The sequence below is a fragment of the Carya illinoinensis genome, chromosome 4, assembly GCF_018687715.1.
Source record: "Carya illinoinensis cultivar Pawnee chromosome 4, C.illinoinensisPawnee_v1, whole genome shotgun sequence".
NCBI classification, from domain to species: Eukaryota; Viridiplantae; Streptophyta; class Magnoliopsida; order Fagales; family Juglandaceae; genus Carya; species Carya illinoinensis.
The window spans coordinates 7,213,970-7,239,938 of NC_056755.1; the positions used below are offsets into that span (position 1 = coordinate 7,213,970).

At 37.2% G+C, this 25,969-nt stretch overlaps 2 protein-coding genes across 3 annotated transcripts in view; both read right to left on the minus strand.

Annotated features, from left to right (window-relative positions):
* Positions 1 to 16,798, minus strand: part of LOC122307076 (tripeptidyl-peptidase 2-like) — a 36,057-nt gene extending 19,259 nt beyond the window's left edge. Inside the window, exons 1-16 of the mRNA XM_043119693.1 lie at positions 16,367 to 16,798; positions 16,081 to 16,159; positions 15,916 to 15,989; positions 14,318 to 14,427; positions 14,132 to 14,212; positions 12,237 to 12,323; positions 12,011 to 12,153; positions 4,810 to 4,960; positions 4,589 to 4,711; positions 4,278 to 4,361; positions 3,978 to 4,165; positions 3,682 to 3,856; positions 3,469 to 3,590; positions 3,298 to 3,377; positions 2,911 to 2,969; positions 2,542 to 2,696 (exon numbers count right to left, since the gene is read on the minus strand). Coding sequence (XP_042975627.1) covers positions 2,542 to 2,696; positions 2,911 to 2,969; positions 3,298 to 3,377; positions 3,469 to 3,590; positions 3,682 to 3,856; positions 3,978 to 4,165; positions 4,278 to 4,361; positions 4,589 to 4,711; positions 4,810 to 4,960; positions 12,011 to 12,153; positions 12,237 to 12,323; positions 14,132 to 14,212; positions 14,318 to 14,427; positions 15,916 to 15,989; positions 16,081 to 16,159; positions 16,367 to 16,694 — 2,039 coding nt within the window. The 5' untranslated portion in view covers positions 16,695 to 16,798. The remainder of the gene's footprint in view (positions 1 to 2,541; positions 2,697 to 2,910; positions 2,970 to 3,297; positions 3,378 to 3,468; positions 3,591 to 3,681; positions 3,857 to 3,977; positions 4,166 to 4,277; positions 4,362 to 4,588; positions 4,712 to 4,809; positions 4,961 to 12,010; positions 12,154 to 12,236; positions 12,324 to 14,131; positions 14,213 to 14,317; positions 14,428 to 15,915; positions 15,990 to 16,080; positions 16,160 to 16,366) is intronic.
* Positions 16,799 to 18,192: 1,394 nt separating this feature from the next.
* On the minus strand, positions 18,193 to 24,720 carry LOC122307630 (pectin acetylesterase 9-like). 2 transcript variants are annotated; one of them, XM_043120630.1, is made up of 13 exons: positions 23,211 to 24,720; positions 22,969 to 23,051; positions 22,270 to 22,399; positions 21,810 to 21,889; positions 21,363 to 21,449; positions 20,844 to 20,968; positions 20,602 to 20,662; positions 20,051 to 20,107; positions 19,874 to 19,951; positions 19,676 to 19,781; positions 19,405 to 19,547; positions 18,548 to 18,673; positions 18,193 to 18,457 (listed from the first exon to the last, which is right to left on the minus strand). In XM_043120630.1, the coding sequence occupies exons 1-12, from the start codon at positions 23,335 to 23,337 to the stop codon at positions 18,560 to 18,562; spliced, it is 1,191 nt and encodes a 396-aa protein (XP_042976564.1). In that variant the 5' UTR covers positions 23,338 to 24,720; the 3' UTR covers positions 18,193 to 18,457; positions 18,548 to 18,559. The 2 variants fall into 2 exon arrangements, with proteins under 2 accessions (XP_042976564.1, XP_042976563.1); XM_043120629.1 differs by having other exon boundaries at positions 18,193 to 18,446; positions 23,211 to 24,719.
* Between the last annotated feature and the right edge of the window lie 1,249 nt (positions 24,721 to 25,969).

Sequence of the window (25,969 nt, forward strand, 5' to 3'; positions counted from 1 at the left end):
TTTTTGTTTTGATAAATAAACAATTTTATTGATCAAAGAAAAGCAAAGCCTGAAATACAACTCTACTGCCCCACTTAGGTAGGTCACATATTCAATGCAACAGAATGATATAAATAAAATTCAAAACAGTCTACTGACAGAAGCTATATCCCAACCACTGCTCCACCCTTTAAAAGCAGTGGTTGGGATATAGCAAAACCCACCTGGTAGATCACCCTAAGAACTCTAGAGAATTTTGATTCATCCAAGGTAGTAAGTACATTGTGCAAAAAAAAAAATTGATAGCTAAGTACATTGTGCAAAATTCCAAAAACAAAAGTGAAATCGCAGCCGCTAGTTTTATCTTTACCAAGGCTTATATATTTTTTGTGAGGAAAATTCTACTCAAACTGCAAAGTGGTGCAACCCAAGTAAACCGGAATTATACAGGCATATCATGGAAAATATAGTGCTATTTCTATACAATCAACATCCAATCAGTCAAACATCCATTATAAGAAATCCCTCCAGCTCAACACCATCTAGATTCTAATGATACACCATCTAGATTCTTATGTTAAGTTGGTGCGTGTAATTTTAAGACTCTGATCTAATCCCCAAAATGATTCATCAAATGGATTAAGTCTATGAATAATTCAACACACAAATTCATATGGACATGTATTTCTTATTCTAAAGCTCCAAAAAGAAAAGAAAAAATTAATAGAAAAAGATGAAACAATAAAGGGGAAAATATGAAACAAGACGGCTAAGAGATCAAAAACTTTAGAAACATCATTTAAAAAGTTGATAAACCACAAGATTTCAACAGAAAAACATCTCTGTATTAATCAAACATGCATAAAGCTACCATGAAGGTGCAATGAACGCACTTTATCAATCATGATACTTGGAGCACACATTTTTTTATGTGCTATACGTGGAGCACTTATAAACTAAACTTGCATTATCATAAAAAATGTGACTTCCGAGAATGAGATTTGCACTTCATGGTTAAAAAAAAAAAAAAAAAATCCTTTATATTGGCAAACAATTTTTTATTGATCAAAAGAGTAGGCAAAAGCCCAGGTATACGGGACATATACAAGAGCAACACCTAAGCGTGCTAGTTTAGTGATACAAGGAATTCATGGAAAGTCATGCTATGAAAATCAATTAAAATCAACCAATGGAGTAAAGTGTTGAAAAAAAAAAGTTCTAAGCTCATCCATTGTCTTCTCTTGGTCTTCAAAGCTTCTTTCATTCCTCTCGATACAAATGCACCACCATAAATATATTGGTACCATCTTCCAATGATTGGCAGCCACTGGTGTGTTTTGTGCAACTTTGGAGGAAGACCCAAGCTCAAAAGTGCAGTGGCCCACATTTTTTACCCGCCATTGCCGAGCTTGGTGCCCTGTGGGTTCATGGGCTTTCTGCTTACCCTTCTCAGCCCAAGACTTCCTTGTTTCCCCCAAGCCCACATGTGAACGCAATGGCCTAGAGACATATCGAGCCACTTCCAAGCCCTAGCCTAGGCCCATATCCTTGTCAATTCTGTTCATTAAACTTGTGAGCCTCTCTTTTAAATCTATCAGTTCCTCCTTTATGCCAAGTATGGAAGTCTCCTCTGCACCGCGCCCCTTGAACAGAGAGCCGCCATCCCTTCTTGGATACACTTCTAGCTGACAGCGCATCAGTCCTCCTCTCTACCCATCTCTCTAATGATAACTTGTCTTCTCAGTATCGCATATGTTTTGCTGGTGTCACCTCTTGTGGCTGGAGCAAAGCCCACAACTACCTCTGCGTATGTCTTAGCATCAGTTACACCACGTGTGGCTATCTTCATAGGTTGCTGGATGAGCGACTCAACACTCCCATATTTATTCCCTACAACTTTATCCACACAACCACACATCTTATGAAGCTCCATAGCCATCTTTCTACAACCTTGACCTTCAACTTCTTTAGGTATGATGATTATGCTTCTCCTGCCACCACCTCTATACTCTACTATGGTCAAGTATCTTCCATAAGCATTAGAGGACTGTTGTGCAATATAAGCACTGCTACCAAAGCTGGAAGTTTTGATAAATTCCAGAGTCTGCACAACCCAAATAATTGTTGTAGAACTTATAACTAATTTTTCAGTCACCTTCCTTCCCCTCTCTATAATGTGTAATGCTCAACTTCCTGCATCCGAAATCTCGAATAGCTTTGTCTTTATAAGGACTGCCTTCGTGTACCCCATCCTTAACAATTACACCTCCTAATATCTTCCAGAAAAATGCTAATCATGATGGTATATCCGGCCATGGAATATTAATCACAAGTAGCAAGGAAATGAAAGAAGATGTACAGAGAGAAAAAGTAGAGGAGAGAGAAAAAGAAGATTATACACCCAAAAATTACACAAGATGTTAACAACTATGAAAAAAACATGGTTAAAAACCAATGAGACGAAATAACTTAATTGAGTAATATAAAGAAATAACATGTAAAACTTAACATATTTATGAATACATAAGAAGGGAAAGGAAAGGTGAAGTAACGCTAACTGACTTGAAGCTACGCCCATTGTAAGTAAGAAGGAGATATTCAGGAGCCCTCACAACTGCCTTTTCACTAGAATGTAACTCAATACACTCCTCAAAAGGAACCAATTCTTCTAAATTGCTGGCATCTTCATGAAATTTCGGCTGAACTTGCACTGACCACTGTAAAGGAAAATACTTAAATTTCTGTATGGATGAGAAATGCAGTTAAATGTGAACATGGAAAAAGAAAAATTCTTGCCAAGAGACATATTCTACCTACTTCATTAAACAAAACATTAAGTAAAACGACATATTCAATACAACAGAAGCAACCAAATATTTCTTTTATAAGGAAAAAAAATCATGTAACAAACTTCAAGTAAAAAAATCTCACTTCAGTGGATTGCCGGCAAGCACTGGCTTCCCTAAGGTAGATGCCTCGAGTTGTAGGAGCTGCAATCAATTCACGTAATCATGTAATTTAATCTCAATCTAAAGTAACTAAGAAATTTCTCTCTTAAAGATTGACATTGGTGGGAGAACCTGTGGTCAATAGTAGAAATATTGTTGAAAGCTTTATAAGCAAACATAATTCCCATAAAAGAGGACATATAATTACATGAATATAAGCAAAACAAGACCATCTCTATATCTTTAGAAAAAATCTCATACTACCGAAAAATCAGAGAACACAAGAAAAATTATCAAGTGAAGATTGTCCAAAAACCCTTTTAGAAGAAATAAAGATTCTATATCAGAGTGGAAGTGAACGTAAACTTACTTGATTTTCCAGATTTATTAATTTTTACTCGATACCATACATTTGGAAGATCCCGGGACTTCTGTATATATTCATGTGCCCTGTCATGAAGAATATCAAAAAAATAATTATATAGAACACAAATGATGCTTCAAGTTATGAATGAGCAGAAGTCAAGAGCACAAATCTAACTTGTCAACTTGCATAAGCCCTTGTCCAGTGGTTAATTTATCTTCAGGCAAACTACCTACAGGAATAGCTGTATTCTCAAGAGCCTTTCTTACACTATAGGGGCTCACAGGAATGCCCTCAGCCTGCATAAGAAATATTACGTGTCAAAAGTTCTGCATAAAGAGTAGTAAGATGACAGACAAAAACGTGACTAAAAGTAATGCAAATCAAGACCTTCATCGCACTTAAGAGTAATGCAATTCCCCCACAAGCAGATGGAGAAGCCATTGATGTTCCATTCATAAGCATTCGTCGTTGAAGAGTCCATGTAGGAACAGGAGCTACCGCCCCACCAGGTGCACTTACACAAACACCAAGATCTCCATCAGCAGTTGGTCCCCGACTGGACCTGCATTGAATGTAAGCCAATGATGCTTCGTTCAAACACAAGCCAAAAAAGAGTCCTCAAAGCTGCAAATTTGAGGAAACCATGGCATAAGGTCAGAATCAGACAAAATAAGTTCATTTACCACGTGTATTCAATTCCTTCGCTGGGAGGTTCAACTACACAATGAGCTGCAGAAGCCATTGCAGGAGAGACATAAGCACCAACTCCTATAATGCTTGAAGTGGTACCACCAGGTGCACCGACAGTGCTCAATGCTGGCCCACTATTGCCAGCACTGCTGACAAATATCAGCCGATGCTTATTCACCACCTATATTGAAAACCAGTGTGAACATTTGTAGCCTATAGCATGAAAGACAAAGAGAGGGAAAAGAACAAAAATAGTCCATCCCAAACAAGATCACATAGTTAAGACTTGATACTTCATTAACAAGGTCAACAAATCGACCATAATCTGGAAATAATGTAGGTTCTCCATAACTCATGTTGATGAGATCACACTTATGCTGCAAAAAAAAAAAAAAAAAAATCGCCATGGTTAAGATGTCTCCAATGCAATAACTTGCAGTGTATAATAAAGAAAAACAAACACACAGAATTACCATAGTTTCAATTACCATGGTTTCATAATCATCAACTAAAAAACCTAATAAAACAATCATTAAATAAAAACAACTTCTGGATCTTGTTCATTTTATATAAATATAAACAGTGTAAACCAACTAAAAGGTACCTCCACTGCAGCTATCAAGGCTCGAGTCAAGCCAGTCCCTGTCTCCATTGAACCCAATCGTGAATCTCCAATTTTACAGGATATTAACTGTGCTCCAGGTGCGACACCATTCAACACAGACTCCTAACAACAATCAGATATATGAGAAATTATAATGGTTTACTGAAAAAAAAAAAAATGCTTCAGGTGAATAAACTTAACAAGAATTTGTATGGTTTCACCTTTGGGTGGAAAGCAGTGGCAATACCGGCAACATGAGTGCCATGAGGGGAGCTATCCGTAACAATACTTAAGATTTTCCCTTCATCATACACATTAACAACAAATGTGCAGGCATCCAACTTGCTAAACACACCAAACTTCCGTTCAATCCTGTAAAGGTAGATTCTATAGTTACACATACAAATATAAAGATCTATAAAGTTCATCACCTACTAAAGAAATTATTAAGATTAAAGCACCAAACATTTTTTTTTTTTTTTTTAGGAAAGTAAGTATATTAATAAAAGAATAGGCAAAATGCCACGTTCAGTACAAAGAATGTCCTAAACTACGTAGGAGCAATAGATATAAGGAAATCATGTAGATCTTGGCCATTAAAACTAACAGCAATAGCCCAAGTCCAAAGAGTTCTAAAAAAGAAATCTTTCAGCTCCTTCATCGATCTCTCTTTGTCCTCAAACGTCCGTTCATTGCACTCCTGCCACACGCACCACATAATGCATATTGGAATCATCTTCCAAATCACCTTAATCTAGGTGTTGCCTCTTAGAACTGTCCAGCTAGCTAGGACCGCCACTACTGTTTCCTGCATAACCCAACTCAAGTCCAGTCTACAAAAAACCTCATTCCATAACCCTCAAGCTACCTTACAATGTAGTGAAAGATGGTCCACAGATTCACCCTCTTTCCTACACATACAACACCAATCTACGATGATTACCCTTCGTTTTCTCAAATTGTCCGTTGTGAGGATCTTGCCCAAAGAAGCAATCCACACAAAGAAAGCCACTTTGAGCCTTGTGTTTCCAAAGCCTTTTCCATGGAAACTGAGAGGGCTGCTCTTGTGCTAAAGCCTTGTAAAACGCGGAAACCGAAAACACACATTTACCTGATGGGACCCACCACAACAAATCTAGAAGCTGGTTACTTGGTTTGGTTGAATACAAAAGACTGAAAAAGGCTTCAAAACTGTCCATTTTTCAATCTTGCGCAGCCCTGCTAAAACTGATGTTCCACTGGATTTGCTCCCCCACTATCACCATGACCTTCGCCACTAATGTCTCTTTGGCACTTGCAACCGAGAATAATGTCAGAAATAGATCCTTAAGCGCACAATTACCACACCAAGTGTCGTATTTGATCTTGTTCCCCTCTCCTAAACGAAACCTAGTGTAACGAGAGAAGACCCCCCATCCTTGTCTGATATATTTCCATAATCCCACACCATGCGCCCCTCGCACTTCCTTGGTACACCATCCACCCCATAATCCCCCATACTTAATCTCAATCACCAACTTCCAAAGAGCTTCTGGTTCTCTATGGTATCTCCATAACCACTTACCAAGTAACGCCCGATTAAAGATTCTCAAATTTCTAATGCCCAATCCCCCATTCAAGATAGGCCTACACACCTATTCCCACTTGACTAGATGAAACTTGAACTCCTGACCTATTCTGCCCCACAATAAGTCCCTTTGTAATTTCTCGATACGAAGTGCCACCCTTGCTGAAATAGGAAACAGGGACAGGAAATATGTCGGTAGGTTAGAAAGAGTACTCTTTATTACCGTAGTCCTACCCCCTTTTGATAGGTACATTCTCTTCCAACCTACTAATTGTTGCTTTACTCTCTCAATCACTGTATCCCAGAGAGTAACTGCTCTCGAGGGGGCCCCCAACGGAAGGCCTAGATAAGTCATAGGGAGTGAGGCGGTCCTACACCCCAGAGTATTTGCCAACTGTCTTAAACGCTGAACACCACCAATAGGCACCATCTCTGATTTTTCCAGGTTCACTTTCAAATCTGAAGCTACCTCGAAGCAAAGTAGGAGTGCCTTCAATACTCGAACCTGGAGTTGATCCGCCTCACAGAAGATAAGAGTATTATCTACAAACAACAAATGGGAAATGTTAATACTACCCCCTCCCGGGGGTCCAATCGAGTAACTAGTCATATGCCCATTTGCAACCAAGACTGAGATCATTCTGCTCAAAGCCTCCATCACAATGACAAAGAGTAACGGGTACAACGGATCTCCTTGTCTTAGACCTCGTGTGCTATTGAAAAATCCAGTTGGGCTTTTGTTTATTAGGATTGAGAATTTCATCGTAGATATAAACCAACAAATCCAAGGACGTCATCTCTTCCCAAAACCACACTTCCCTAAAATGTCAATAAGAAAGTCTCATTTAACATAATAATACACCTTCTCCATGTCTAACTTGCATATAATCCCTGGATAGCCCGCTTTCAATCTACTGTCCAAGCATTCGTTAGCAATAAGCACTACATCTAAAATCTGTCTATCATTTACAAAGGCATTTTGGGGCTTTGAAATTATCTTTCCCACAGCCTCACTAAGGCGATTCGCGAGTACCTTGGAAAGAATCATGTAAACCCCATTGACTAGGCTAAAGGGTCGAAACTCTTTAATATCCCCCGCCCCCAACCTTTTTGGTATCAAAACTAGAAAAGTGGCATTTAAGCTTTTCTCAAACTTTCCAAACGAATAAAACTCCCGAAACACCTTCATAAGGTCATCCTTTAATACCTTCCAACATGTTTGGAAGAATCCCATAGAGAACCGATCAGGACTAGGAGCCTTGTCTTTAGCCATTTTCCTTACCTAGCACCTCCACCTCCTCAAATGGCCTCGCCAAACGATTGGCATCCATAGGCCCAATGGAATCAAAAGACAGCCCCTCTAGCTTAGACCTCCAACCCTCATGCTCAAAAAGAAACTGTTCAAAAAAACCAACCACGTGATTGTTAATCATCTGGTCATCCTTACAATCTGCCCCATCAATCTTCAGCATCTCAATGTTGTTAGATCTCCTGTGAGAATTAGCTACCCTGTGAAAATACTTAGTGCTACAGTCACTTTCCTTCAACCATAACGCTCTAGACTTCTGCTTCCACGAGATCTCTTCTAGTAGGATGATCCTCTCGAGCTCTGCGACCAACACTAACTTTTGGACTAATTCCTCCGGATTCAAAGGCCTTGATTCTTGTAGCTTTTCTAACTCATGGATCTCCCATAGCTTGATTTTCTTGAGTTCCCCGATATCACCAAAAGACTGCATGTTCCAAAGCTTTAAATCTTGCTTTAGAGCTTTCAGTTTTCAAGCAAAAATGAAACTAGGAGTACCCTGGATATGGTAAGATGACCACCACTGTCCAACCCTATCCACAAAGCCTTTTGATTTCAACCACATGTTTTCAAACTTAAAATGCCAACGCCTTCTTTGAATCCCCCCACAATCCAACATGATGGGCCAATGGTCAAAGCACAAATGAGGCATCTCTTTTGCCATACCTCTGGATAGTGAATTTCCCACTCCAGGAAAATTAAGAATCTATCTAATCTAGACATTGCTAGACACATTTTTCTATTTCCAAAACACTCGCTTGTAAATCTTGTTACATTAAAATCACCACCAATGCACCATAGAAGATCTCACCAGCTGTGTAACCTAGCTAGTTCATCCCACAGTAATCTTCGGTCGTTGTCTGAGTTAGGGCCATATACACCTGCAAAGGCCCACATATACCCATCGATCACACTCCTAAAAGAACATGCTACTAAGAACAACCCAACGAACTCCTCCATTTTCTCCACCACCCGTTGGTCCCACATCACCAACACTCCTCCCGAGGCCCCATTAGCTGCCAAATACACCAATCAACGTGAACGCAGCTCCATATACTTCGTATTATTTTTGTAGTGACGACTTTCAACTCTCTCTCCTGTAAACAAACAATGTCCGCCTTCCACCCACGCAGTAAGTTTCTTATTTGAAGACGCTTACCGGCATCATTTAGACCACGAACATTCCACGAAAGTATTTTTGGTTTCATTTATTGGAAAAGGCTAGCCCCTTCCCTTTAGACCTATCCCTGCTTGAGCTACCTTCAAAATTCATGGACAATGTTAGCCTATGGAGTTCTCGCTGTTTCTTGGAACCATTTTTCCTTTGTTGTTGGTGACCCACTTTGATGGCAGTAAGTAATGCCATGAATTGCTCCTCATAACCTTCATACTTCAGTCCCACCATGTCCATAATACCATTCACCGTTTGGAACACCCAATCTGATACGCTGGATGAATCTGGATACATACAGTTCAAAGGGATTGGATTCTTCACCCTAAACTCCCTCTGCCCCTCCATGTTCACTTCTCCAATCACAAAACCAACTTCCCCTCCATGGTCACTAATCCCCTGAATAGCCTCTGTGAACTCTCTTCATCAGATAGGAAAAGATCACTGGCCAAATCCTATATTTCTCCCTCATCACTATTTTCCACCACCACGATGTCACTGTTCACCACTGGGGATCTCGTCGGGCCGCCGCGAGGGGGGACAAACACTCAGTGGTGGTGGGAGCACCACCAATGGGTATGTCGTCAAGGTCTAGTTGGTCTTCCACACCGAAATATCTTCCCGAAGCTTCGTCGGTGTCATCTATTGATCGGACGGCAGGTTTTGTCGCCGTCGTGGTGGTGGGAGCACCACCAATGGGTCTATCGTCAAGGTCTGGCTGGTCTTCTGCGTCGAGATATCTTCTAGAAGCTTCGTCGGCATCGACTGTTGATCGAACGGTAGGTTTTGTTGCCGTTGCGATGAGGACTCAGGCAAGGAGAACCCCCTCCTGCTTCGAACCTGTGACCCGAACCCTTCCTCTCTACCCGTGCCTTCCATTCCTGACGAGCCATGTTCTTCAACTTGTGTTGGGGCCCAGGTCCAACCTAACTTGATGGCTTGATTAATTCCTTCCTATAATTCCTTCCTGCATGATTATGGGCCATGGGCATACACTTTGGCCCATAGCCAGCCCAACCCGAATCCCTAACTTCCTCCCTTGAATTGTTACTAGCCATGGGCTTACTCAACCCAACTCCAGAGCCTAAAGCCCATGGCCTCTAAAAGGCCTGCTTACTACCCCTTAAGCTCACCGTTTCATCCCCTACCTTAAAAGCCTCGACCACCTTCCTCACTATAGACACCTCCCCCTGCAACTTCCTCATTTGGACTTGCAAGTCACATACTAGGAACAGTGTATCCCTCATGTCTCCTCCACCCTCTCTCTCCCTAGATTGACCTCGAGGGGCTCGATGCACAGCACCCCCGCCGAACCCAGTTGTCAACATACCATGTGTCCCTTCCGGCGTTAATGCTTCTTTGTACGGCTTCACCTTATCTCCCCCTGGTCTCTTCAGAGCATCACCAAATGTGCCATGGCTGCTTCTTACCACCTGTAAACTCTCCCTCAATGCCTCATGCAATCTACTCCAGCCACCTCTTTAGGGATAAAAATGGAACTATTCCGTCCCCCATCACCATAAACCGCCACCTTCACGAAACGGGCTCGACTTTTTTAGCATCTTTGTATGATGAAACTCCGGTACCAATGCAAGTGCTTTCCACAATGTTGTTTGTGACCACCACAATTAGAAATAAAACCATAGTATTCATCAACCCTACTGTCAGTTTCTGACCCTGGAAGACCCCAAGTATCACTTAAAGTATTCAACCCAATTCTACCGGTTTCAGACGTTGCAGTATTCATTAACCATTCGACACTGAATCTGCCCAAGGAAATTGAATGTTATGCACCCCTACTCAGCTACTACTCTTGATAATTCAAGATTCGTTTCTATAAACAATCAATATATAAATCCCATCTCGAGCCAAAGTGGTAAAGAGAATTTAACAAACAAAAAAATAAAGAAAACAGAATGAATCACTGGGGATTAACTTGATCCGGCTGATGAAAAAAAAAAAAACCTTGGGTTTTACTTATTTCATGAACAAAAGATAAGAAATAGTTTGTCACCAGGAACTTATTCAAACAGGAAATTTAGATATACTTGGATCCCAGACTTTCCTCTCTCTTAATTGATTATCAAATTGTCCAACGCATATTAGGGTTTGTTTGAAATATTTTTTTTGATGAATGAATAAATCATGGGATCCTATAACTATATGGAGGTGCCTATGTTCATCAGCTTGTTATATTTGGAGTTTGTTAAAATAGTTTACAGCCTGAAATAAAACATATAATAGCATCCCACAGAAATGGGCATGTGATGAACAATCAAATATAGAATAAGAAAATACTGCATTACAGACGGCAGGAAAGTGCAGCAAAAAGATGCTAGCATTCTAGCATGTTGAGAGATCAGCAAAATTCCAAAAAAACACAGTTCTAGAACCTCTGATTCCCACTGCATCTTGAGCTATTCAGTAGGCATGGGATCTCTCTCTCACCAAAATTTCATACTTACAGGGGATATAGGTGCAAGAAAACCAGAGAGAGATCTCATGCCCACTGGATAGCTACATTTTTTTACTTTTTTGATCGCACAAATAGGCTGTATGCTTGTTGCTAAAAGGATTATGTGTAGCAAGCTTCATTTGCCTCAGGGTTGCAATTGTCCAGGGCAGAATGTGCCAGGATAATGATATGAAAACCTATACCTGGCCATTGCGAAACAATTAAATCAAACTCTGGACGGAAGAACCAGTCTTGTGGATTGCAACAGAATTTCAAAGCCCTTTCCCTCTTTAGAAAGATTAGTTATCAGTCATTCTCTTATATTCCAGATTTTTAGTAGAGCTGAATGGACCTTTCAGGCATCCTAACTCAAGCTGGACAATATCAAGTAATTTTGTATCGAATTTTGTTATTGAAGTTCCTGTTGGGGAAATCTCTTCATATTTCCTTGAAATTCTTCCTTACCTCTACATTGAAATTTCATCTCTATCAAATAACTTAGAAACTCTGATATAATAAACAGTTTCTATACAACTATTACTAGCCAAATCACTAATATACATTTTGGCTAATGCAGATTAATAATTTCTTGAGACTGGAAGGTTTACCACGCAACATTTCAAAACCCTAAAGTACACATCTCAACAGTACCTCTTCCATACCATTAACAGCCAACACACCCCTGGATCTTCTCTTATAGTTTTAGTAGTATTAGAAGAAGAAGAAGAAGGGATATCAGACTATTATCATTAAATTAAAACTAGAACCATCAGTGATATGCTGAAATTCAAGATATACCATTTAAATTAAATTACAATTTTCTAGGATGTTTTTACATTATATTCTCTTCCTCTCAACATTATCCCACTTCTGTCTAAGCAAGAATCTTTTCAGCAGATGCAACAGTGGATGATTGAGGATACCTATAGTTAGTTAGGGGTATAAAGTCAGCAAGTTTCCCAGAATCCGAATCATCCTCAAGACTCTGTGTGTCAATAGCAACCCTCCATACTTCTCCATCATGCCACACAACAGCATCAATCACAGGCCCCTTGTCATGAAAGCTCTAAAAATAGAAAGATCATAACTTAGTAGCATAGGAAACTCGGCAGAGATTAAAATATAAAATAAAAACTACTTATCACTCACTTCGGCTTGCTTTCGTAGAATATCAATCCTCTTTTGGAGGTCTTCACGAGCCTTTTTCAGGTTTGCATCCTCCACTTTAGTGTGTTTCTAGAAAAAAAAAATCACGATAAGTTATACAAGGGCGAAAAAATACATCACACTATGCATGCACATTCAAACTTTTTTTTTTTTTGATAATTAATAAGAGAATTTTATTACAAAGAATAGGTAAAGCCCAAGTATACAGAAAGTATACAAGAGGAAATACCTACATTCACACTAGAAACAAAAAAAGACTCAAGCAAAACAAGAAAATTATCTCCATTCATTACAAGAGCCTTAGCCCAAACACTCAAGGTACTAAAGAAAAACTCCTTAAGTTCTCCCATCGAGCATTCTCTATCTTCAAAGCACCTCTCATTCCTCTCCAACCATAAGCACTACATCAGGTAGGGCTGAGCAAAAATCTGAAAATCCGATTCCGACTCTGCACCAACTCTGCTCCGACTTCGATAAGTCAGAGTTGGAGTCGAAGTCAGAGTTTTTTTCACCAAAAAAGTCAGAGTCAAATGTAGCGATGTACCGACTCCGACTCCGATATTTTTTTTTTGATAAGTAACTCCGACTCCAATATTGTACGTATTTTATAAAAATATATATATTTTTTATATATTAAGCATATATTATATAAATTTTTTTATATGACTATAACTTATATAGTTAGTTAAATTCAATAATATACTAATATGAGCAAATTTTTATAAAATAAGATACTTTTTTTTATAATTAATAAGAGTTTTATTACCATAAATAGGCATAGTTCAAGTACACAGGAAGTACACGAGAGGAAACTCCACCACCCTCCTATCCCACATAACAATAATACCCCCCGATGCCTCATTCGAAACTAACTCAACCCATCCCAGACAATAAAACTCCACAAACTATCAACAATAGATTAATTAACAAACTTCAGTTTGGTTTCCTTAAAGCAAATAACATCAGCCCTCCACTTGCGGATCAAATTCTTCACCCGGAGACGTTTTCTAAAATCATTATGCCCCCGAAAATTCCAAGAAGTAATCTTAGGTTTCATGGATAACAATTGGCAGCCCTTTCCTTTCCTTTATCTTTAAAGGCACCTCCTTCCCTAGCATTATAGTTAATTGAGCACGACAATCTCTTCAATTCCCTCTCCTTTTTTGAAGCACATCCAGCCTCAATAGCAATAAGGAGAGCTCTAAATTGTTCCTCAAATCCATCGCAAGAGATTCCCACACAATCCTTAATTTCATCCACCATCCTCAACACCCAATCAGATGATTTATTATTCCATTCAATTTCTGGAGGAATAGAACACAGCAGATCAGAAGCAAAATCCCCATCTGATTCAATCAACTCACCAGATTCACTAGACTCAGAAGCATATTTAGAAGCATGACAGCTGAAGAGTTTGAAAATATGCTCATACAAACTTCAATGATCTGAGAGATACATCTTTTTGATAGTTAATCTGAGAGATAAGTCTGGCCATGGATGCATTTTTAATTTTAAAATAACCATGATTCTATGTTGTCAGCCAAAAGAATGAACTGTTTCAAAATACTAAAATAACTGTAGTTTAATTTTCATAGACTTATCTTAGTTAAACAACAGGAAAAAAATCTGCACCCCCACAAGAAAAAAGGTTCAAATATTCGAAGATGCGGAAAACCCATGTCCTTGGGAAGATGAAAGGGAAGTCTTACTGGTTCAACATGAAAAAATGCAACAATAAGCTATACCAATCAATCAGACTTCGCACGAGCACAATATGCTAAGCATGATTCAAAAAACAAAATTTGAGTGAATAATACATGCATACTTATTATTTAAATCTAAGTTAACAAAGATTAGTATGGAGGAATTGCAACAACCTGATTGAATTCATCAAGATGCTTAACAGCTTTAACAATTTCTTCCTGGTTCTTTTCATCCCACTTTTTCTTTCTTTCTTTCTGTCAATGGGGGAAAAGAAAGGGGGTGCAACTCATGGTCAGGCTTGAGATAAAAAAGAGAAATTCACTCAATCCACTTGATGGATCTTAACAGGTAATTCTTACCTTCAATCGAGAGGTCAAGGTTTTCGTAAATAGCTCATACACCAACTTACAACCCACATGCCATTCACCAGAAGGATTTTTCCATGAAGGATTGACAACCAAAGTGGTCCCTGTACCGAATATATTGTTCGAACCAGAATATGATAATTTCAGGAACAGAACCTGGCTCAAAATCTACATAGAGATGTTCCACTCACAATTTCTAAGGGACAACATAATTAGCGGAGAAAGATACTTTGCAAAGGAGAAAAATATCGGTGTGATTTATTATTTTTGCTCATTTTCTACTGCTGATCCTCCAGGTGCGTAGACTAGGGTTTTTTTTTTTTTTTAAGTGGGTGCGTAGACTAGGGTTAAGATGCAATAATTAAATGGAGGTCAGTTACTTGTCAAAAAAAAATTAATGGACAACAGTTACAGGTAAGACAATCAGAACTAAAATTTATGCATGTGTAACAGGGACCACTCCACACATTTTTCATCTAAAATTTCTGTTATGGGCTGGAGCCATTATTAAATCAGCCATACATATATAAATTCTGATATTTTCTACACTAACCAAAAGAAGAACAGAAAACCTCCATCTAACCATTTCAATTATCCAAGTAAGATTTACATATTGGCAAAAAAAATCCCAGTTGGGAGGTTTGTAAGTACAAACAAAGGGCACAAAATCTTTACTTGGCATAGCCTTAGAAATCCATTCATTCATAAAATAGCGGCACTAATAAATTATTGGCAAGAACTTTGTTGGAAAACGTACTGGCAAGAACTTCATTGAAAAATTACTATTGGCATAGCCTTAGAAATCCATTCACTCATTCGAAACAACAATCCAGAACAAAATGAGGATAACGTATTGGCAAGAACTTTCGTTGGAAAATTACTAATTTGTCATCATCCCACTGAAACATTTTTCATTATTTAGCTGGCAATGAAAATCACACCATCACAACCACTAATTCGTAATCCTAAAGTGAAATCAGGAACCACAAACACTAGACTGCTACCACAAGCCTGCAGCAAAGTCAAGGACATTCTCAAGACATGAAGGACGAGTAGGACATATTGGCAGCGCCCTATTCTTATAAAGGGCTGTTGCCAGAAAGATCAATGAGAAGGGAAGCTTTTAAGGATTTGTCAATGAATTCATCAAAGAGATGGGTGAGGGTGGTGTCATAGCCAATGATGAAGATGGTGGTGAATAGGGAGCAGCCAGTAATGACGAAGGGCCACAGTCACCAATGCAGGAGGTGCAGCAGTCCCTGTGGTAGCCTAAGATGAGCATAACTGTCATAATTGAGATGGCCTAGAGAGAGAAGCTTTAAAATTAAAAATTTTACTAGTGAATATCTGTTAAGCTTTTTAAAACATGTCGACTCATTTGCTTAGTTTTCTGCCAACCAGGGAAAATATTTTTATGTTATTAATATTTTCAGCTCCACCAAACACGGCCTAGGTGATCAATTTAAACTATACATACATACATACATATATATATATATATATATATATTTATATATATACGCGAGCACGAAAAGAGCCGCTGAAGGTTTGGGCGTAATAACAATGAACTATCCGTTAATATCATAACAAACCTGAAGCTCCACGAATACAACCATCCACATCGACTTTCACCACCTTTGAGGTATCGACATCACCACTCCCGGTGCTGAAGCCAGGAAAAAATTATCTTAGGTCTAAAATTTACCTTGAAATAATTCAAATAAACCACTCGAATGACCAAGAAGCTTCATAAATACCAATCAAGGACATCTAGGATTTTCGGCTTCCCATCCGAGGTAACTTGCAAGCCAGCCGCAGCCGGGTCAACGCCAGAATCTAAGAAGAACAAGTCACTCGTACATCAAATACTTACATTTACTGGTGTTAAGTATTCTTTCCGCAATATCAGAACAAACCGCAACATAAAGTTCTGAAACTTTAGGGCGCTACCTTTACACTTAATTTGCCTAGTGATTAAATTTTTCATCGGATTCGAGTTCTTTCATTTCGTTTTCTTTTCTAAGAAACAGGAAAAACAAATACCAAATATCGCAATGAGGACGCCACGGCCATCGTAGTCCGGGTGGGCCTCGATAAAGCGATCGGCGGCAATCTCTTTCTTGGGCATGAGGGAGGCGAGGAAGGTAGACTCGGTCAGCTTGAAATTACGCAGACGACCATTGTCGTCACCAGCGCCGGAATCGCCAATAGAAGAGCAAGGCATTGCCCTCACCCAACTCCCACTCCAATCTCCGTTTCTTGATCCCCTTCCTTTGCTGCTGGCTCTTCTAATAATGGTCGATAGGGACAGTGGCTTTGGGGCGGAGGGTAAAACTGGGAATCTATATAGTAATAATACGGGGTTTTGCATTTTTTTTATTATTTTTGTGAGAAGGTGCTTTTAGTAATTTGAGTTGGGGGCGGCTAACGGTGGAGGGAGTGGAGACAGGGTGCAAATGACAGGTGGTGAAGAGTTAGATGGTTAGGAAGCGAGGGAGCTTCCTGCCTACTGGTTAGTGGTGAGCTTTGTGTTGGATGTGGCGAAGTCCCGCGCTGCAATGAGATTACCATTTTGTCCTTTCTTGAAAAACAATGCATCCATCCATTCCATATCCCCTTCCGAACGGGTCGCAAAAAGGTGAGAAGAGAGATAACTGGACGAGTCAGCGAATCCCCATCAGCCCACCATGATTGTAATAACATAATATTATTTATTAATTTTTAAATATTATTTTAAACAAATAAATTTGATCATTTTTATTGGAGATCTCTAAAATTATTTATTTAACTTTCATTTTGTAATCATAATATGCCATGACATTTATTATTACCTATATAAATTTTGGAAATAAACCGTAATCAATTGTAAAAATCTAATTGTGTATTCGATATCACTTATATTCATTAAGAAAAATTCTTTAGCTATAAATAAATTACATAAAAATAAATCTATAAATTAATATAGTTTAATATGGTACATCAAATTATAAAATTATTTTTATTATAAAATAAATCTAAAAATTTTTATAAAATTACACTAATTTATAAATTTAATTTATATAATCTTTTTATATTTATAACATTTCTCATTCATTAATTCTAGTAGGCCTTTAGTCTCTGCTTGAGTATGAAGAAGAATAATAAAAATCATTATATTGATTATTGATTGAATGAGAAACAAAGTGAAAGATTTTCTTTTCTTTTTTTGTTTCAATCAATACTAATCTTTATTTAGGGTAGGTTTGGTAAAAGTAAAAATTCTGATCTCAATTTAAAATTTTTATTTTATAATTGTAACTTTTTTAAATTCCCATATAAAATATAATAAACAATTTAATTTTTTCAAATTTTAATTCAACTTTTTCAAACTCCAAAACAATAATAATACTCAAAAATAATATTTTAAACTTTTATTTCAACTTAAATTCTCATCTTACTATCCTCAATGAATTATCTAAAGTTAAAATGACAATTTTGATGAATGTAAGATAAATTTAGTTTTTGAATATTTCATTCACATAAGTCTTCACATTGAAATAGCTATTTTTTTATTATAAAACAATAAAATAATTTAAGATAAATTTAAATTTAACTATTCACATCAATTCTCTACATTGAATTATCTATTTATTCATTATATAGTAATGAGTAATTAATAATTAAAAAATATTATTTTTTTAATTATTAATTTATTTTATTTTATCATATTTTACTATTCTACTTAATATATGTTAATTCGTAATCGTATTCTAATTAAATTAATAATCATAAGTAATATAAAGTAATAAAATAAACATTTACTTAAACAATAACAACCAAATTAAACTTTATATTTACCAATACTGTAGCTGAAAGTTAAATAATTTGAATTTAGCTAATCCATTGCAATCCTCTTTTCATTTCTAATAGTTAAACGTTACTGTATTTTTACATATGAATAATTCATTAACAATGCTCTAATCATCATTTTGTAGATACATTGAAATCATCACCACGTATGAATATAAAAGTAATTTTCCTTTCGGTGAATCTCTTCAAAAGCTACCAAACGGCTGCATTTAGAGAACCTTGTGAGAACAACTGTATCATTTCCTCGTAAACTTCGAATCTTTTTATATAGGACCTGCGACATTTCTGTTTGGGTCAGATAAGAGTAAATAAGAGCATCCAAGTCGCCCAAATAGAGCTATAAAATTAATAATGCGTAAGTAAGGACAATATCACCTGAGCCAATGGCTATGGTTTTGGTATAAGGTTGTGGCAGGTACTGTCACACGGATATGCACAATCAATCTCTTGGGTACTCATCCTTCTGTTGAAGTACCAATCACCAACTGCTTCTGCAATGCTCTGGGAAAAATAATTCTTCTCCATTTTAATTACAACCCCAAGTTGCTAAACTCCTCTCAAGCCATAAAACTTATGCAAATATGGGTGTCCTCGAATTCTTATATTGATCAGTTGCAAAATATGTTTGACTCCAGTCAATTGGACATGCGCAGAAGTTTTGGCACTCCAATTAACAAAAGTTTGAAAATTTGTGTCTGAACTATCAAAATCGACATATTGCATCTTTAAACTATAATATCCCTTCATTCAAGTCTGGCTCTAAAGATGACATGACAGAATCTAGTATGTCGAATCTTAAGTCGCTTGTAGTTAGAGGGTGCGATGTGTCCCTTTTTTTGGTGGTACAGATGCAAAGTGAAAAGCACTCTTTAAAAATAAAGTAATGTTGTGTATGAAAGTCTCACTACAAATAATCAAGCATTTTCTGACGCTCAAAATTGTTGCCAAAACCCCCACACAATAAATACATCCGAATATTTTCGATGATGTTTAGGTCACTGCATTTTCAATGAAATTAATTGTTCACTATTAAAAAAAGAGACGTCGCGCACTCCTTTAGGAAAAAACAAAAAAAAAAAGGTGAAATCTATTATGAAAAAAATAATTTTTTTTTATATAGATTCTAAATTAATCTACCATTTTTTTTTAAAAACTAGTGTGTAAGACTTGCATATCAAATTCAATTAGATCTTTCCCCAAATCGGGCCTGACCATTTCAAGTTAAAAAGTACCTTATTGTGAATTCTCGGAGAGTCATCTCTGAACCATGTGTCTTGGGACTCACTCTGGCAATGAGCAAAGCATGAATTTATGAACATCCCCACTCTTGATTTGTCGTACCCTCTCAATGCTAAAAGCATATCATCCCTGAAGCCTGAAGTGTGGGGAGGAATTCAACAAGTCAGGCAGTCAGTTATTGATACTAATTATGATGCCTGAAATTTTTATGCCAGTTGAGGAAGTGTGGTTTGTATTTGTTAAAGAATTGAGATGGATGGTAACCTTGCAATGTTTCTAACTGGTTTGCATTGCATGCAGCTGGATTCTGCTTGCAATGACTCCAGTCTCCATGTACATCAGCCGAAGGTGGCACCAATATATGATTAAACTGGTAACACATCGCTCACTATAAATCCACTAGAATTATAAAGTGGATGATATGAGATCTACAATGGAACAAGGCAGAAGAAAGTTTTTTACTTGGAATACATCATATGCCGTGTTCAAGACAAAGAATGGCGTGTTAATGTATTTCAATGCATACTGCGGGAAGAAGCACTGCATGACATCAAGATATAGATGTCAGAACCATGTCGTTTATAGAACAAAGCCATGAAAAGAGAGGCAAAGAATTCAGGACTGCTGCGAGGATCAGACCAAATAAGGCAATTTGAGGGAACTGGTGCAGGTTTTCTCCAGATTCTGCTCAACCCCCTGTCATTCATGCACACCTCTCACAAATGAATATGTATCAAGAACACAAAAATCCACAATCAGATGGAACTTTATAATGGTTTTTCATTGAAGGAATGACACTAGTTTCCTTGTCCTGACCCACCTTCCGAATACCTGACAAGATTGTAGAAAATTTCCTGGGCCCCCTTTAGTTAGTGACCTTATTTTGAGCATTTGGGCCGGTTACATGATAGTTATAAATCCATGACCTTTTCTTAAATATATCCCAAGATAGGAATGTTGGGAGAAAGCAATCATCACACAGATGGCACAGATTTGAACTACCTTAGTTTCAGGCCACAATAGAAGAAGAAGAGAGTTTTTAAAAGCTAAGTGAAACATGACACTGCAGATTTGCAGCATCCTATAGTTCACACAATTGACATGTGTAGAGAGTAGAGTGTCACCGAAGTTTTTTATATACAATATTCAACAAGCGCTTCCTAGTGTAACTCATAGATGGAAAGTCCTACCTGTAGCGAAACAAGATCTCTGTACAAGGATCTCATGGTATAGTTCGAACTTATATCTCTTCTGTGGAAAAGGACCGAGAAAAAAATGTTAAAATATGACTGGTAAAAGATAAAAGAGGTGCAAAATGTCCAAGCTCTTTATTGTATAAGGTTTTGCTACGCTGAATTGGGGGTATCTTTTTATTAAAAACAAAGGTGAGAAATTATAGTCTAGCTTGATTTAATAAGATCAAATTACTTACTCATCAAGAAAAAATCCAGCATCACTCAAGCACTTCACACTGGCATTCTCTGGTAAATACTTGCTGAAGTTGTCACAGTGCAAAAAGGATGCTAAACCCCCAGCAGAGCAACCTGAAAGCAAAGCCTGTAAAAAACAGAATGGAATAATATCGGAGTTAAAGCTTGGTCGGATATTTTTCTCTTGGGTAATGATCATGACATTGAATGTTGATTAAACTTGTTGCCACATAGGCATCTGAAGCTTACAAAGATAAGGCGATCAAATTGAGTAATATTACGCACAGTCGTGAAATATAAAAGTGTCGTACAATTGCTTTGAAAAAAATAAGATCCATTATAAAAAAGTTAATTTTTTTTTATGTGGATCATATATTTATTCACTTTTTTTAAATTGATTACGTGATACTTACACCCTCACGATTATAACTATCATTTTTCGATCAAAATTATACTTTTAGTATGAAGTCTAGACATGCAAAGTACAGAGGAAATAATATCTACATAGGTTTAAGTTTTACCATGCGTGCATGCCCCAAACCTTTTGGGAGAAGGTCATGAATGATTGCTTCCCAAATCTTTTGCCCTCTGAAATAAAGGAATGACGTCTGTCATTTGTTTTAACAAACACATCAAAAACAAAAAAGAGATAAGTTAATCACTTAATTCAGTGTATATATATATATGGTGCATAAGCTTTTACAGTACTAAGAACAAACAAACAAAAACCTGAAAAAAAAATGATAAAAAAAATCATTAGTAATCAATTGTGCTGCCAATATGGTTTACCAATACGTATAAAACATTTTTGAAGTTAATATCTCTATGAAGACGATAAATAACATTTTTCTCAACGCATGCATATCATGAGTTAGAACTTGTCCCAGCTGGCCGGGAATTAAGATCAGCAGCTAGCAGGCAACTGATCAATTGGTAAGTACGAGAAAACGATTTGTTTAGGAAATTACCCCATTGTCGAACTTGGCATCTCCAGCAAATGAGGCTCCATCGCAATATCTAAGCTTCACACGGTTCCAATTGTAGAAATCTGGTCCATATTTAGTATATATATAATGATTAATTCTATAATTAATGCAAGTGGCAGCTAGCAATAGTCTTTAAGAGAAATATAAGTAAAATCTGGAAATGTATAGGCATCAAACGATCATCTACAATAGATATTGAGATCGAAAACGGATCAATCATGAGATACAGATGCAGCTAAATCATGTGTAGATAGTCCTAATTTGTAGGGATCATGAGGTGATGATATTCCATCCTTTGATCTTAGCATATTGCAGTTTCGCAAGAATATTAATGGGTCTTATTATTTCTTTATGTTTTCTTAACCTTTTCCGATTATAACAAAGGAGTACAATGGGCATGAGATGCAGATCACAGAGAGAGGGAGAGAGATAGATCACATGCCTGGATTCAAAGAAGCATTGTTGCTTAAAATTCCAGAAAAGACTTCCCACTTGGTCATGAGACGTGTAGATCCTCTACGTGTTTTGGCTCTCTCCAAGCACGACGCCATATCATTGCACCACCCACCACCCTATACAAAGATCGAGCATGATGAATGAATACCGATACATGATATTCTCATCATATTAAGATACTAAATGATTTATAATTTAAGAATATCTAATAACTTGCACAATAAATAACCCTGATCACCCTGTAATGGAACTATTCATGGATGCATCAAATTAGAAAAACTATATATATTTTCACACCTTGACCATGCATCCCAACATCTATAAATACCTTAGCCAATTCTATTTATTTGCAGCCTGATTTGATAATTCCATTCGATAAGAATTCGTGGGTCACAGAGTGCAGGTTTGGACCCGATTTTATCTATACAACCGACCCGAGCCATAATTAGGGTTTGCTATAAATGATATCAAACCTTTGTACGACCGTACTGTATCTTTGATCTCTTTCTTTTGAATAAAATAATATGTAGTTCTGTAGACGTAATTACGCACTGAACCAAGTAAATATTACAATTACAATATAAGTGTGATTGATTTCTTTTTCACTTTACTTCTCTTATTATTCCTAACACAAACAGCCGCCAGTCTAATTTTTTGAAGCACAATAAATAAAAAGAATTAATACCTCGAACTGCAAAAGCCATTTGTCTGTTCCGGTCCCGGATCCTCTGTGCAGATGATACGCCGGCAAACTTCCATCCAAGCAAACTATTCCACAAATTTTAATTCCAGGAAAACATATTATAATTTACCATAATAATAATAATAACTCATATAAAAATTAAAAAAAAAAAAAAAAACATGTTCTATATATATATATATATAGAAATCAAAACGTGAAGCCTTTTAAGGAGTTTAGTCTCTTACAAGCACCGAGAGCAGAAGCCTTTTGGACCAGAGTCATGGGCACAAGAAGCCGATTCTGCGCGTATATGCGCCGGGCCGCGTACGCGAGCAGAGCCAGCACAACCGCGACGACTCCATTCAAATTCATCCTTTGACGGATTCCTCGATCGGGATTCTCTTTAATTAAAATTTCGAAACCTGAAGAATTATGAATATGTCCTACGTACGCATGGCATGTCTAGTACTCCTATACTACTACGTGCTTTTATGTACAGCTCGATCGAACAAATGGGGGAACGGAAATCTGGAATCTGTATAAAGAAAGACAGACATCTAGAAGATATCCGACTATTTTGGAGGTGGGCAATCTGTAGAGAGAAAGAGGTTCATTGCTTTTACGTATATTCCGGGTTCCCCGATTGATATGGTAGCTTTGGCGTAGTTTCCTTGTTTTTTTTTTTTTCCCGAAAAAAAAGTAAGAATTAACGAAATTGTTTTCGGTTCATTTTCAGGGAAAATAAAAAAAGAAAGAAAAACTTCGGAAGAAGGCTAAGGAGACCAACGAAAGCGAAAGGATAAGCTAGCAAGGTAGCAGGGATCAGCGATGTGAAACTTGATGGAAAGGTGGTAGCTTTTCTTATTGGAATAAGTCGAGAGAGCTCCACAGGAGCCAGTGCAGCACGGGGGTGGTGAACCGGTGGTCAGAGATTCTGTGTCATGGGTCCTACATCCTCACCAACGGTTGTGCCGCACATTGCATTTTCTGAGGATTTCTGAAAAGAAGTCGTGCGTTTCTGAAAAGGGTTGCTGCAATGAGTTGCTGTGTTTGATTTCGTCTTCTCCAAAAGGCTTCGGTTCGATTTCGTCCCAAGTAACTCCCTACTCCACCTCAGTCCATTTCCATCATGCATTAGAAGTATTGGACTTGAAGTCAGTGTTTCCAATTTTATTGAAACTACTTGGCATCCACAGCGAACAGTGCCAGGCGACAGATGAGCCACTAGTGCTTCAATCAATTCACTCTGTATAACACAGGAGAACCTTAAAATCGAACTGAAAGCTGCTACAGGGAATCGTTCACAAAAACCATGCTTTTCTTGGTATGCTTGCTAGAGCCGACGAGTAGGTAGCGGTAAGTGACTCCGTCCAAAACGCCTATCTAAAAGAGGAGAAGAGATCTGAGTGGGTCTTCTTCTGCGTGGGTAGATCTGAAAGAGACGTAACTCCCTACTCCACCTCGTCCTTCTGCGCGGGTAGATCTGAAAGAATCTGGATATGTGTATTGCTTAAGATGGAGGATTTAATATCAGACGGGGCTGAGAAGCTGGGAAAGTTGAGGTTTGGGCTCCGAGTTCATGCCGATGATGATGATCGGAACTGTACGCGGGGCCCCGTAAACTTCTTCGTAGGCTACAGAAATTTCTTCTTCGGTCTCCATGGGACCATCGTCGAAGCACGGTAGAGGAACAAAGATTTCACAGGAGGGAAAGGCAGAGAGCGAGAGAAATGGCCCAAACGGGCATCGGGTAATTCCGTTTAAATCAAAAACGGTACGGCCATTTCCACTACCGAATAAAATTGAAACGGTTCCGGTTTTTTTCCGGTTCGGATCGGTTATACGACTTATTTGTGCACCCCTTCAACTTGTGCGTCCGGTTATGCCAGATAGGTAAGTTTAGCGTATAAGATAATCTCATTTTATTATTATAATATTTTTAAATTTTTACATAAAATATAATAAATAATTTAATTTTTTAAAATTTTTTTTAATTTTAAAATAATAATATTAAAAAATAATATTTTATTAACTTTTAACTTTTACCTATATCAAAAAAAATTTCATATCACCATCTAAGATTCTAAAGCTATCCATTATCTCGTAAAAATGATTCCTGGATAACAGAAAATTATTTAGAGTTTTAATTGAGTTTTGAAAAAAAAAATAATTTGAATAAAAATATTATAAAATTAAAAGATTATTTAAATATAATATTTTTTTAAATTTAAAAATATTATATTATTTTTTATGTTCTGTTTAAAAGTTTGAAAAATTTATTCTAATTAGATAAAAATATTAAAAATAAAAAAATATTTTATATTTAAGTTATATTTAAAAGAAATTATCTAAAAATACCTTATTAACTCATGAAATAATAAAATAATAACAAATAAATTGTAAAGTTTTAAAATGTGTAAGTTATGATCAGTCTTTTAAAAAATAGTGAGCACAACTAGGAGATAGCGAGGCCCCACACCCCACCCCACCCCCATCCACCAGATGCGGGCAGTGGGGTCACCCGCCCACGTTTGGCTCCCTACTTATATATTATATCAAAACTGCTCTGTTTTGATTATACAGGTTAAGTTACCCCCTTCCTCGATCTCTCTCTCTCTTTCTCTACCCTATCTCTCATTTTCTGTCCATCCGTCTGTTGCAAGCTGTTGATGTCACTACCTAAAGCTCTCTCTGTCGCCATCAATTTAAGTATCCCAAGCCTTTTTAATTTTTAATTTTTTTTTAGTTTTGTTTGAGTTATAAAGGATGTGATTGAATTGGAGATTTGGAGGATGAGATTATAAATTATGTATCATGGATATTGGATTTTTTGTTGTGTGAATTGTGTAAATTTTTTTTATGTAAGTAAAGGGTTTTGGATTCGAAATCTTAAATTAATTATCAGGTTTTGATATAAACTATATACAAATTGGGATTTTAATATTGAAAGCCCTAACTTAATTTAGGATTTCAGATTGAAATCCTATATTAATTTAAAATTTTA

Excerpts from the sequence above, each read along its gene's own strand:
- LOC122307630 (XM_043120630.1), bottom strand. The coding sequence starts at position 23,337 with ATGAATTTGAATGGAGTCGTCGCGGTTGTGCTGGCTCTGCTCGCGTAC. Across the intron at positions 20,108-20,601 it reads GAGATCTTGTTTCGCTACAG|GGGGTTGAGCAGAATCTGGA; the intron begins GTAGGACTTTCC and ends CATGAATGACAG. Across the intron at positions 18,674-19,404 it reads CTCCGAGAATTCACAATAAG|AGCATTGCAGAAGCAGTTGG; the intron begins GTACTTTTTAAC and ends TATTTTTCCCAG.